We start from the raw sequence: 14,290 nt of genomic DNA on the forward strand, positions 1-14,290 counted from the left end.
TTCAAATGTTAATATTGTTTTGTCACGTCAAGAAGTGGTCACAAATACAGTCCTCATTTTCTGTCCTGTATAAATTGGAGCAGTGGTTTTCTTGCATGTGTTGTACTTTGTTTCCAAGAGAAGTAAAAAAAACAACTAATTTTAAACTTTCTACAATAGTGTGTGACTATAATTAAAAATGATAATAAAATAATCATTACAGATAATACATACTGAAAATAGCATCTTTGATTCCAGGAAATGAGCAATGTCTTCATGATTAGCTCTTTCAGCAAGATCACATGCTGTGTCCTTATCATTGTTTTCTATAAATAGTGGTGCTCCATGTGCTGCCAAGAGCTTTTAAAAATACTAAACTGTTAATTGCATGAAAAACATTAGCAAACTCAATTAATGCTAAGAAAAGTATTGTATCTTACATAAATTAAAATTCAAATGCACAATAATTATACAAGTACCTTTAAATTCACTGAAAATTATTTATTTATTAAGATAGATATATGTAATTCCTCATATATTTAACCTGATAATTTCAATATGATATAAAATAACAAAGTTAAAAAACACACATTCATGTACCATATATTTGTCCACAAGAACACTTAGAAACATATCAAAGAGATGAGTATCTCTGTTAAGCCCCAGTAAACATTACAAGTATATCTTGTATTTTATTTTAGATTTCAATGAGAGAATAATCAACTTTTAATGAGTGTATTACATATGTGTCATATTTTAAATGACTAATTATAAATCAAATACATGCTATTAGGAAAAAATTTAGTACAAGCAAAAATGAAACAGTCAAATGAGAATTATTCTGTACATCTTGAAACAACTTTTATTTGTTTATTGATGCCATTCAGTTTACCCACTTACATGTATCTAAAGCAAATCTACCACATTAATATCAGATATTCAAAGATTATGTTATTTGGCATCACATTTATATACAACTATTAATTTTACTATCATGTAACAATCAAGGCTTATTTAACTATATTTTTTAATGTCATATGAAGCACTTAGTATTCATAACGTAACATCAGAAGGAGCTTTCCTCATTGAAATACATTAATTTAGTTTTTCATAACTGTTTTCTACCATATGCCACTGAAAGAATATAATGATATGCAACAGTATGAACACCTAGCTGTAGTAAAGAATTAATTATCAAAAGACACAGAATTCCTTGTAGAACTCATACATTAATGTAATGTACTAGGAACATCCATGTGTTTTAGGAAAACTTTACAAGTGTAACACTGAACAGCCAAATATTTGTACAACAATGAGAGCTGACAAAATGTATTTTAAATAGTTAACTAATACTTATGTATGATACTGAAAAATGATATTTCTCATTTTTACACAAACCAAAATAAAAAGAAATATTCATTTTTTATATGTCAGCAATTATTCATGATTGTTCCATTTTGATTAACCATGTTTTGGAAGGTAATTGTCTGTCAAGTAGAAATATTTTCAGTGGATGTCAATTTAAGAATTACATATTTTAAAGTTATGCTAGGTTAAAAAGTATTTACCTTTCTAAAAAATGAGGACAGGAAAAAAGTACTGGTTTTGTATATTTCAGTTTGATATATTATTAATGCTAAATAAGATGCATACTGTTATAAGAATATAAAATTAAAAAAATAAATCCTATAGAATTTGAAATAAAATGCTTTGTCAAATATATACAAATAATGTACTCAATATACATAACAGTAAATGTGATAATCCTAACTAAAGTTTGAGTGAAATACAATAAGGTACAGAAAAGTTTCAACATGCAGTAAAACAACTAAGTCATACTACTATAAAAGAAATGGATAAGCTCATTAATAATTAGGTTTAAGTAATAATAATTTTTAACTTTATTTAGTGCAAACAGGAGTTTATTGCAAGACACATTTATACACATAAAATAAAATTAACAACCTATATTTCCAGAATGTAACTTTATCAGTTCAATATTTTGCTGTTATATCAGTCAAGATCTAATGATTTCTTACCAGTTCACTAATCCAATTGAATCTTAGTTGGAACACCATTAACAGTAAATCCAACAAATATTTAGATGCAGCAGGTATTACAATGGTACACATATATATTTTATTGTTGGACTCTTCTGTGATTACTATTTTCTGAATAACAAATTTGTACATTTCCTCAAGCACCTTCATAAAGTACAATTATCAAGGAGTAGTGAGTATAAAAGTTTATCTTGTTTAATAGCAGTTTTACTACAGACCAAAAACAAAAATAAATTCCAAGTAAGTAGCTTTGTTCAGTTTGATAAAATCAGGCTTTGTTGGTGTTCTTTCATAAAATATGAAATGATTGATATTTATGAATTTTTTTCCCAATAATAACTAACTTTATTCACAAATTATTTTAATAAACAGGCATGCTATTTACTATATAAGTTATAATTCACAAGAAATGAAAGTATTTTCTTCAATATATACTGAATAATCTATTTTGCTCTATGTTTTAGACCACCACACAGGTCAGTTAGCCCAGTTGTTTACAAAATAATTAATGTTCTCAAAATGAATGATTGATTAATAATGTCCTAAACTTACGACAGCCAATCCAAAGAAAGCACAACTACTAATTTCTTTTTTTTCTCCCTATGGTAGCTTACAGCCAAGCATCTAAGTGCCTTTCTCTTCATATAAGGAATTTAGCTTTCCTGTCAACTTTATACTCTTCAAAATCAGTATATTAACAGTAAAAACCATAGTTATGAGACTACACATTAGAGGAACAATGCTTTTTTTTGTTTGTTTTTTTACAGATTTCAAAACTTACAATGTTACAGGGTTAATTAATCATTTATAACTATCCTGTAAAGAGCCATTTTAGATACCTGTAAAACAAGAAACAAAATCAATTGAAATCAGGACAAAAGAACATATTACGCATGCAGAAAATTATAATTTTCTTATACAAAAAATGTAATTCTAATAGGTAGTTACCTCCTCTTACGTAAATTGCTATTCTCATTCAGTGATGCCTACTATATGCAAAAATATTTTGGAGCACACCACAAGTCTTGAAACTTTCATCTTTCTGGAATCAACTAATTTCAATGCTTCTTGCATGTAAACTGTCATGTGACAACTCTCCACTAATAACGGTGTGATCCACTCCCTCTATCAAATTTTATTGAACTATCACTTCGAAAGTTGGCAGAGAACGGAAGCATCAGTTTTAAGTGACGAAGAAAGGTTGGAAATTTGAGAGTAGGTAAGTACATATCGGAAATATATTTCCAGTATAGGAAAATTATAACTTTCACTATGATACATTAACTCCTCTTACATGCAGAGCTAGAGTCCAATACTAAATAGGTAGAGGGACTAGTGCAAGGGAAAGAAAGGAGTATCCTTCACAAGCACACAAAGGGCACTCCTTCAGAAGGAGATCTTCTGAATCAAAGGTCACATATGGGAGACTGCAACACTTCTGAAACAGGTATACTCTTTGCCCACTGTGGAAAGCTGTTGTTTATATGTGCCTAAAGATGGAAAAGTACATCAATATGGGAAAGAACTATGGCAGAATACTGATCCAAACCATACATTATTTATTAAATTCAATCCCAGAAAACATAAAAGTGGATGAGATTAAAAAATGTGCCCCTAGATGTAGAGTGGCTAGAGCCATCTAGTGGGGGTAGAAAAGAGGAAAATACCATTTTCACATCAAGTTCATGAGACTAAATAGAATATTGTACTCCTGACCTATCAACAGACACATAATAACAGTGTGAGAAACTGAATGTTCAATTGAGGAACTCAACACTGAGCATCTAAAATATGTATGTTGAATGTAAACCATCTCACTCAAATATATAATGATCAGAACCACACCATGCACAGTAACATTCTTGGAATAACAAGAACAGCATAAAGGAAGAACCATAGTAATATGCAAGAACCTCCACCATGATCCACAACACAAATGGAGTAATAAGAATAGAAACAAATGAGGGAATAGAAACATCTGTAATACATATGTGAGAACCTATGTTGATTGGTTCAGATCTAAATCCAAAACCTAGTAACTGGGAATGGGGATCCTTGTGGGTGTAGAATGAAGGATCCCTGTCGAAGGGATGAACTGCAATTTTGTTGGCTCACTCCAATGTTACGTAGTGGGGGAAATTTCATCATCTATACCGGGAGAATACCACCACTTAAATGGGTTTATAATCATTTATATATATATATAATTCAGGAGGATGTTCTCATGGTCTGCCACCCCAGTAGCTTGGAAATGGAAAGTGGTAAGGACTCTCAAATTCCAGTAGAAGAAAAGGGGAGTAAAATGCAATGGAGAGTCTGGAGGAACAAAGTGCACTGAACAGTCTGCAGAAATGACAACACCTGAGACAATGCAATGGGCAACCAAGAAATCCTATTTTGAAAAAGCAATCCACATTGATTTATTCATTTCAACTCATGCAGGAATAGGCAGCTATCCACTTCTTCTTTACCCATGTAGTCCATGGGTAAGTAGAGTCCAGGATGGGCGAATGTACGAAGCAAACCTATCACAAGGATAAACCTGCAAGTGATCTTGTGGAACATCCCATCTCCACAGTGTGCACTGTGTGGCCATGGAATCATAATATGCACATTGACATGGCTTGACAATATAAATTTGAATGGTTAAAGAATATCTGGTCAGGCACCACTCACCACAAGCAGGATCCAGAAAGAAAAAGAGGGTCATGCTCCAGAAAATGAAGACACACTAAAATGTAACTTACCCAATCACAGTCTCATAAAACAGTGAAAGATAGGAATAGGTGGATGACAGTTCCCTGACAAGAAAGAAAAAGCAACCCAAAGCAGAGAATGGGAAATGAACGTATGAGATGTAGACTCAGTGCTTGACATATGAAGAACCTCCAGTGAATGACAGGGTAGTCATGCAGGGAAAATGGAAGGTGCATGATCAGAGTGATGGCATCAGGAAGTGAAGATGAGAAGAAGGAAAGAAGTAATAATAGACCAAATGAATCACAATCCAAACCCAATGGGTACTTGAGAAAGGGAAATGAAATCAGAGACAAAGAAGTGGAGCAGGGGGGAATACAGGAAATGGATTAAATGGAAAGAAGCATTGGAAACAATGAAGTGACTCTCACATATACAGAACAGAGGAGATCATCTTGATTCCACAGAGAGCAAATGTGAACCATGGTAAAAAATCAAGAAGTTGAAAGAAATATACCACATGAACCACAAAAGTTAAAGCCTGTATTGGTTGAGGCAAGTACACACTTTCAAAACATAGACAAAAAAGAACATCATGAAACAATGTTATGAGAAGGGGAACATACTGTAAAATGTGTCTAAGGCAAATAACTGAGGTAGGGTTAGCACATTCTGCAGTAGAGCCCTGGAAGGCAATCTATGATAAGGTGGAGGAAACTACAAAATCTTGGTAGTTGGAAAACAGATCCAGCTAAGAGGAAGGCAAGCAATATTAGGAGTAAGTAGGATGGACCCTGACTCCCAGGGGCTTTCCAAAATGAAATTAATGGTAAGAAGCATAAATTACAAATAAACCAAAATCAATGGTACAAAATATAAACTATAAACAAAACAAAAATGAAATAATTAATATAGTAGAAGTGTTAAAAAACTGTCTTGTGAAATAAACATGTACGTGATGTTATGTATTAAAGATACTTAAACTAATTATCGATTAGCCTATAAATATGACCACAGCTAAACTGAAAATAAAAGACTTATTAAACCTAATCAAACATCATATTTAACCTAATTATCAATTAACCTGGAAGTAGAACAACAGGTAAACTAAAAAATAGGATATATAATAACAAAAATGAAACAGATGTGATTGTATAAAATTATGAAAGTATGCAGTACAAATAATACAAGTAGGAAAAGTGATATTAGGAAGAAAAAAACAATAAGCTACCCTAGTGACTGATATTCCAGTACAATGAATTACAAAATAACAAAGACCATGGTAAGCCTAAGTGAATGGCAAAGGAGAAAAGATACAACTAAGACTAAACTTAATTACGATTATTAACCAATCTTATGGAACAGATGTTATGGAATCCAAATAACTACAAATAATAATATTAACAACACAATTATTCATAAACTATAAGAGTAGTACATCTCATCTTTCCTTAGTCAACAACCTGTTTTTCAAAGGTGTACACCCCCATATTCAAGATCAGGCCAGATGAAAATTACTTTATTGAATGATTAATCTCTTAAAAAATAAAGCTGAAAATCTTGCTGCAAAGTACAGTGACGTGAAGCCTGTGTAAATGTGGTAATAGAAAATATTATCTCCAAGGTGGTAATGGAGAATTCATAACATAAAATGAGTAACCAAACACAACTGTGTTACCAAAAACAAATAAAAACGTTCTGTAATTGGGTAAAAATAAAAGAAATATTTTGGGTTGATAAAGTTATATTAAGTAAAATAGAGAATAATAATAAAATTTCTTCATGAAATATTTGAGTAGCTTGTAGGTTACATAATTTGATGAGGTAACACATTTGCTACATGATTTAAGAATTTTATCATAGAAAAGTCAGTTAATAATGATTCTAAAGACAATAAAACAATACAATTTAAGTATAAATACACAAATACTGTTACATGTTTAAAGATGTGTAGGACAAACAAATGTAATTTCATGCTACAAATTGAAGTCATTCTAGAAAGAAAACTATGGTAATTTAGTCTTCTTTTCTGATTATGAAGTTTGTCAAATTGTTTAACCTTATACAGAGAGAAAAGGGAGAGTAAATAACATATTAAAAGATTTACTAAAAAAATATTAAAATCTATTTAGGGTTTTTTAGAAATTATACAAATGAAATTTGAGAAGTTTCAGATGAAGAAAAATATTTTTAATTTTGACACAGAAATCACTTTGCAAACATATTCATGGAGAAATTTATTGTAAAAATAATTCACTCTTAGTAACCGAGACGTCTTTAGATTTTAAAAAATATGAATCTTCGAGCAGACCAAAGACACAACGTAGTTCTTTGAAAAATTGGGTAACAAAAATGTGGTAACCTTTTCACAGATTAAAATAGCAGGGAAAAATCACTCTGGGGACATTCTAAGCTGTTGATTGGTTATTCACATCACGTTCTGTATAAGAGTATATAAGGTACCATTTTAAAATAAATGGAAAAAGTTGAATGGGACCAGCATGTTTGATTTAGTACATAAGTCATATCTCAGCAAAATAAAAATATACAAGGTTCTTATTTTATATTACAGCTTTTTAATATTAGTAATTTCAGTTTCTAATTTGTATGAAGCTAAAAATTTAGTATTTTGACATCATAAACATCTACTTTTAAACAGTGTTACATTCAACATACTATGTGATTCACTAAAATCTATACTTAGATGGGTCCTTGTAATATTTACTTTTAAATTAAGAAATTAACTCATATATAATAATAAAGTTTGAATTATAATCTACAATTTGATTCCAAACTTACCAACATAAATTCAAAAAAATAGTAGTTCAATAAAATTCTGAATGCAAGTCAATAAACATGATGACATGGCCTTTGACCCGTGACCCATTGAGAAATGGTTAATATATCATGTATCATTTTCCTTTTTGTGTATGTGTTTCTAAACTGATCTAAAAAGTAAGAGGTCTTCTTGAAAGGTGCTGTTAAAGGGTTGCATTTTTTGTCTAGTGTGTTTTTGGATGATATTTTGAGCTACTAGTATAGATCTTCATCAGGTGATGATAGTCAATGTTAGAAGCTCATTATGTTATCCAAATTATTTTCTTAGGTACATGCAGTATATGAATAATGCCTCTCAATTAAAGTAAGAAGTAGGACACTTGTTAGCCATCATGCAATAACCAATAATTGTCTCATGTGTACATACCATTATTAGCTAACTGTGAAATGACAATATGTATTCATGAATAAACCATTAGTGATGACTTGGAAGTATCAAGAAACAAGACAGACATGTTCACATCACTATAAAACTATTTAAAAGTAAAATGTTGTAGTACTTACTTCAACACATTTCTTTAGTCCAGTTCCAGCAGCATAATGAAGAGATGTATTTCCTTCCTGCAGCACAAAAAATATTTTAATAAATTAAACATTCTTCCTACTCTATAGGTATCTGCATCATTATAGTTCTCAAATTCTTTGTTAACTGATACAGCTTAGTAAGTTTTAAGGTCAAATTAAATTTGTTATAACCTTAAAAATATTTTTTACTTATTAATATTTCAATCATTGCACAGGTTACCTTCAACATGGAAAATTACAGCATTTGTGAGAAATACAAATAAAATTAACAGCAGTTGAAAATACCAAGCTACAGAGCATTACATCAATTATTATCAGTTTTATCATTGAAAAACAATAACCTTTAAAATTATAAATAATCAAGAACCATCCATTCATTTAGATCAGAGATCATAAACCATTTTACATAGTGTCACAGTTCTAATGTTTTGAATACCAAAACACGTCACAAATTTTAGTGCAACTTCTCCTGTTGCTTTAAAGGTAAAAGTATTCTGATTTTTGGGTTTCTACTCACAGATAAACAAATAACATACTGCTTTCTTTAGTTGATTGTGTTTTTGACCACTCAGCATCAAGTTTATACTTGTTTACAGATAGTTTTTATAGTTTATGTTTCAATACAGCACAAGAGGCAGGGTTTACAGAGATGAATAAAATCTACAAGACCTTATGGAGAAGCTTTTTCATTCAGAAAATAACACATTTTTGAAAAAACTCTAATGTGTATGTAAATACATGATCAATGCTTTGGTCAAATGATCAGAGAGTTATTCTACTACACTAGTGGCCACTCTACAAATACTTTAGTAATTTCTTTTCTATTTTTAAATTTTATCATAATGTTGGTAGATTTATTTTTTGTGCTATAAAAAGGACTACATTAGTATTGTTGTTTAGTATTAAAAGTTATTTAATGTGCATAAACATAAGATATCTCTGCTCAAAATACTTCTGCATTATTTATCTATAACACATCAATTTACTCTACATATTCTTGTATTAATTACACTGCACAACAAAGGTTTTGCTTCTTGAACACTGTTGGGTGTTCTTTATAGATGTTTGGATGCTGATCACAAAAATCACATCCAAATTTCCCCATCATGTACAGTTTCATCAAAATCTTCAGTTTCACCAGGATATAGCTACAATGGAAAAACGATATCAGGGCAACTGTCAATGCTTGCTTACTACTGTTGGATAATGTAATGTGATGCACCGGACATTAAATACAAATGAAAATCAGGAGCAAAACACTTAATTATGTTGAACTTAATAGCATATTAGAAACATAAATGCAATTAAATATGTTATTGCCAATAAACAGTCAACTGTCTATTTCTCAGAGTTCCTATGTGATGAAGCAAAGCCAAAACTATATTTGTGCATACCTACCAGATATCTATCCCAACAGCAAAAACTTTTCAGGAAGCAACACTTTAAAAAAAAAAATTGTTATGCAATGTTACCTATGACCTACCTAACTAATCTACACATGATTACATTAATCACTATGACTTATCTCTTCTACATATTATTTTATTAATATCTGTAACTTATATGCTGCACACATTTTTGCATGAATTATCTGTATCTTACACATAAAAACAACTGTTCTGAAGATTCAAGTTATGCAAATAATTCAATCTAGTTTGTACATTTGATGATGTCATACATCCAATATTGTTACAGTATTTGAGAAATTTATAGCTTGTTCTTTTTTTTTCTGATTTCACACAAATAAATCACTTAATTTCATAAAAAAATAATTGGGAGTTATTAAATAGTTTTTGATATACAGTATTTATTGCTCAAAACCCCTCTGAGTAGGTAAACTGTCACCTTTATGGCAGTTTTCTGCAGGTAGTTTGTGAATACAGATAATTAAAGAATAAAAAATTACATATGATCAGTTTTCCTTTCCTCATGAACACAGGATTGGCATTCCCCCCCCCCTTTTTTTTTTTTTTTTTTAAAGAGATGGATTCAAAGCTGCAAGCATGCAATTTACATTCACTGTACCACCCAGTTCCATATCCAGATTAACAGTTCCTCAGCCAAGGACACACTAATGTAATAACTGTCTACATACAATTCATGCCTTTTGCCAATGTATGGTACCATCATATACTGAATAAATTACGAGTTAATGATTCATCATCACTATCCTCATTCACAATATGTTTATTTTTAGATGCACAAAGCATTCTACTATTTTTACTTTGATAATACAAAAACCTTGAATCACCATTTATCTGGTGTGTTAGGGTTGAACTGTTTCAAAACACTTTGCCCTTTTTACAAGTTGCAGAAATCTACAGTAAAAGAATCCCAGCCTGTATACAAAACCTGAGAGTATTTAACTATCATTTTGTTTTACAAATTATTACACTAATTACTTACACTTATCTATCTCCTTTACACATTACTACATTAAATATTCTAATTAATCTATCCAAGTTACACATTTTTTACTAATTCTCTATAAGTTATTAATCTGCTGTACACATCTTCACAATAACCTTTTCACAAAATGCTCACCATAAAATACAAGTTCATATACACAGTTTCACAATAAGAATTTATACTAACTTTTAATGCTGAATGTGATACCTCACAAAATTTGGTAGACTTATAGTGATTATTTAAGTTTTTTGTACATAAAAATTCTAAATTTTTAATGAAGTATTTTCTCTAAAGGTTTGATTGTGAAAATATTGAGTCTGTTTTGTTACTAGTCACAGCATGAAGTGATTTTTAAAGCATGACTAAAACCTATTCTTTATCCCAAAAATCTAATACTATTTGTGTAATCTTCGCTTCTTCTGTGTGGGTATTTGGGCATGTTAATTTTTGAATACCAAGGAGGGTCAGGTGCACAAGACCTCTTCCTCCATCCCAAACTTTGATGTCATCTACTAAGGAACACATTGTGTTATTGGGTAGAACTTTGGGCCAGAGTATTACACCATACTCAGGCCCTTTTCAGGGCAATGTCCTTTTATAGTCTTGATTTGCCCCCTCCCTTTTTTATTATTTAAAGTTTTTTTTTCAATATTTCTATTCATTTTCTTATTTTTTTCTTCACTTGTATATAATCTTTTTTTCCCCCCATATATATGGAACACTAATAAAAAAAATAATAAAAATAATGTAAGGTACAATAAAATAAAACTAGTTTTAAGCGTCTAGTGCATGGTGGCCAGTTTGTTTTATATTTCTTAAATATACATTTATGTGAGAGAAGTATTTAGGTCTATCTTCATCATGCATGTAGTATCTGTCGAGATCACACATTAAGTCATTTTTATGCCAATTCTTATTATAATAGTTTAGTTCATTATGCAAGAGTCTTTCAGATATTGTTTCTATGTTTGGATACTTGTGCATGAATGTGGATGAAGTGCTGCATGGTACTTTATATGCTGAAGTTAAAACTAAGTTTTGTATTCTTTGTAGTTTCTGTAATTGTTTTTGTGTTATGTTTATCCAGGCAGGAGATGCATATTCTATTATAGGTCTGATTTATTTTTTTGTAGATTTTTATCATATTATCAAGTGATGTTCCTTGATTTTTACCCGAAAGACTTCTTGCATAATTTGCTCTTTTCCAGATTCTTATCAGGAAATTGTTTGTATGCTGTATCCACATTAATTTGGTATCATAAGTTAATCCTAGAAATTTTGCAGAAGTAGCAGTCAGTAAAAGTGGTCCATTCATGTATAACTTGGGTGGATCTATTTTTAGTTTATTTAATCTGCTGAATAATATTATTTGGGTTTTCGGAATATTAATTTTTTTCCATGTTTCTGGCAGTATTCTTCTATATTATTTAGGACTGGTTGGAGGTTTGTTGCTGCAATTGAAGGAGTGGGGGCACATTTCCAGACTGCTACATTGTCAGCAGATTGTGATGCAAATCCTAAATTTAGGTCCAACAGTGGCATATTACTCACATACATGATAAATAATATGGGGCCAACTACCCCTCCCTGCGGGACTCCTGCCTCGGGTGAAAAGGACCCTGAGTGGGCCCCATTCACATCTATTTTACATGTTCTGTTTTCCAGGAAGTTGATAGCTAGCGAATAACTCCCTGGGGTAAAGCCATTTCCGTTAACCGATGACATAATCCGTTATGCCACACTGTGTCAAATGCTTTCTCAATGTTGAGAAAGCAAGCTACAGTGCATTCGTCTTTGATAAAGCTGTCTGTAATTAATTCTGTTAGTCTAATTAGGTGGTCTGTAGTTTGTCTGTATTTTCTAAATCCGTTTTGAATTTCAGGTAATATTGAATTTACTTCTAAGTGTATAGATAGTCGATAACTAATTATTCTTTCTAAAATTTTGTTGATACAATTGGTTAGGCTAATTGGGCAGTAGTTGACATCTTTATACTTGTTTAAAGTCTTTTTATAATTAAACATCTAACTTTTAATATCACTGTATATCTTCACAAAATTTAGCAGTACTTCAGTTAATATTACAAGTCGTTAACATAAAAAAATCATATTTTTAATGAAGCATTTTTAATAAAATAAAATAAAGATTTGTCCATAAATATAGAATATTTGTTTTGAATATTTCGTGTACTAAGTATTTTTCATGTTAAAATTAGAAATACTTTTCATTACCTCAAAAAACTCAAACTACAAAGAGACCTAAAAAAGCACCAATTTTTATATAGAAAATGAAGATTTTTGAAATACTTGTTTAGAGTGAAGGCTAATAATCTGCAGCAAGAGTTTCAGCCCTTAACGAATCAATTGTTTGCATATGGTGAGGAGAAATAATAAGAAAATTAGATCAAGTGTTGCATAAGAAAGCCAAACAATAAGCCCATCACCAGTTTTTTTTTTTAAACATCTATTACCATCACCACTCCACAGTCATCAATCTCCTGGTGGGACAGTGGTAAGTTTTCATATTTACACTGCTAAAACCAAGGGTTTGATTTCCTTAGTGGACACACCAGATGGCTCAATATGGCTTTACGATAACAAAACACACACACACACATCACACTAAGCAAGCAGACACTGACTTCCCATCCTCTCATTATTAAAGGTTAATAAGTTTAAATTTCACTAAAATTATTTGATAAATGCACTTGTTTAAGGTGTAACACTTGCTAAATATAATAAAAACAATTATAAAACACTTACTTAGAAACTTGATAAATAAATATATATAATGGTAATTATCATAAACTTTTGATGTTTTGTAAAACTCATATTTTCTAGAGAATATGATGAATATCATTACAGTTATCTTTTGTTATATATTATAATTTATCTTGGATGAGTTTCTGATTTATTATGTTACATACATTACATATTTCAAGTAGCTGGAAATTTTAATTTTAAATTAGAAGTTAATTAAGTGCTAATATGTATCAAATTTATAATATTTGTCAACAAGATTGATATACACAATCTTCTTTCTTAACAGAAATATATTTTAACACACAAATGACAATACAATTTATAATAACAGTTATTACAAATAGTTATTACATAATTATTTATATACAAAAATGTTACAAACTCACAAACAATATTCAGTCTATCTGGTCTGGAACTTAAACATTTTATTGACAGTCCAAGTTTACAAGGCACAAATTACTTTTATGTTGATACACAGATGTACTTCACATGACAAGAATGCAAGCTAGCTCTATTATTGTTTGGTCAAATGCAGATAAAGATATTTAATGTTCTCATAAAAATACTATAGTTCAAAGTTAATTCACTAAAGTTTAACAGTTTGCATTGATAAAAATTTGCAAAAGTTTTTGGTAATATTCTGTAGTTCTCTGATTAATAAATGTTTGTCACAATCATAGCTTCTGAAGCCTATAGTATACTGACTGTAGTGACCAATAATATATTCTTTTCTGTATCTCGGCACATCAGTTTATATAGTTTAACATAAGATTCATAAATGTTCAACAATGTTCAAGACACACTAACGTTTTTATAAAAGAAATATTGTTTAATCTTACTCTCAAGAATTGTCTACAAATTTAGAGAACAAGCAGGACTTGCACAATACACATCCAACAATATAAGTCACATGCATCAATGTGAAACAAACATAGCTATTAAAATAAATGCATAACAATAAATCCATTCTGCTTGTAAGCCCAGAACCTAAGTCCCTTATTTTCTGTAGGGCTTTAGTAT

General features: G+C 30.4%; 1 protein-coding gene across 10 annotated transcripts in view; it reads right to left on the bottom strand.

The window, feature by feature from the left end:
• LOC143247452 (ankyrin repeat and IBR domain-containing protein 1-like) overlaps window positions 1-14,290 on the bottom strand; it is a 200,604-nt gene that overhangs the window by 162,373 nt on the left and 23,941 nt on the right. For all 10 annotated transcript variants that reach the window (XM_076495583.1, XM_076495584.1, XM_076495590.1 and 7 more), the window contains 2 exons: window positions 8,079-8,135; window positions 214-339 (listed from right to left, as the gene is read on the bottom strand). In XM_076495583.1, the coding sequence (XP_076351698.1) occupies window positions 214-339; window positions 8,079-8,135 (183 nt within the window). The remainder of the gene's footprint in view (window positions 1-213; window positions 340-8,078; window positions 8,136-14,290) is intronic.

The sequence above is a fragment of the Tachypleus tridentatus genome, chromosome 3 (assembly GCF_004210375.1).
Source record: "Tachypleus tridentatus isolate NWPU-2018 chromosome 3, ASM421037v1, whole genome shotgun sequence".
Taxonomy (NCBI): Eukaryota; Metazoa; Arthropoda; class Merostomata; order Xiphosura; family Limulidae; genus Tachypleus; species Tachypleus tridentatus.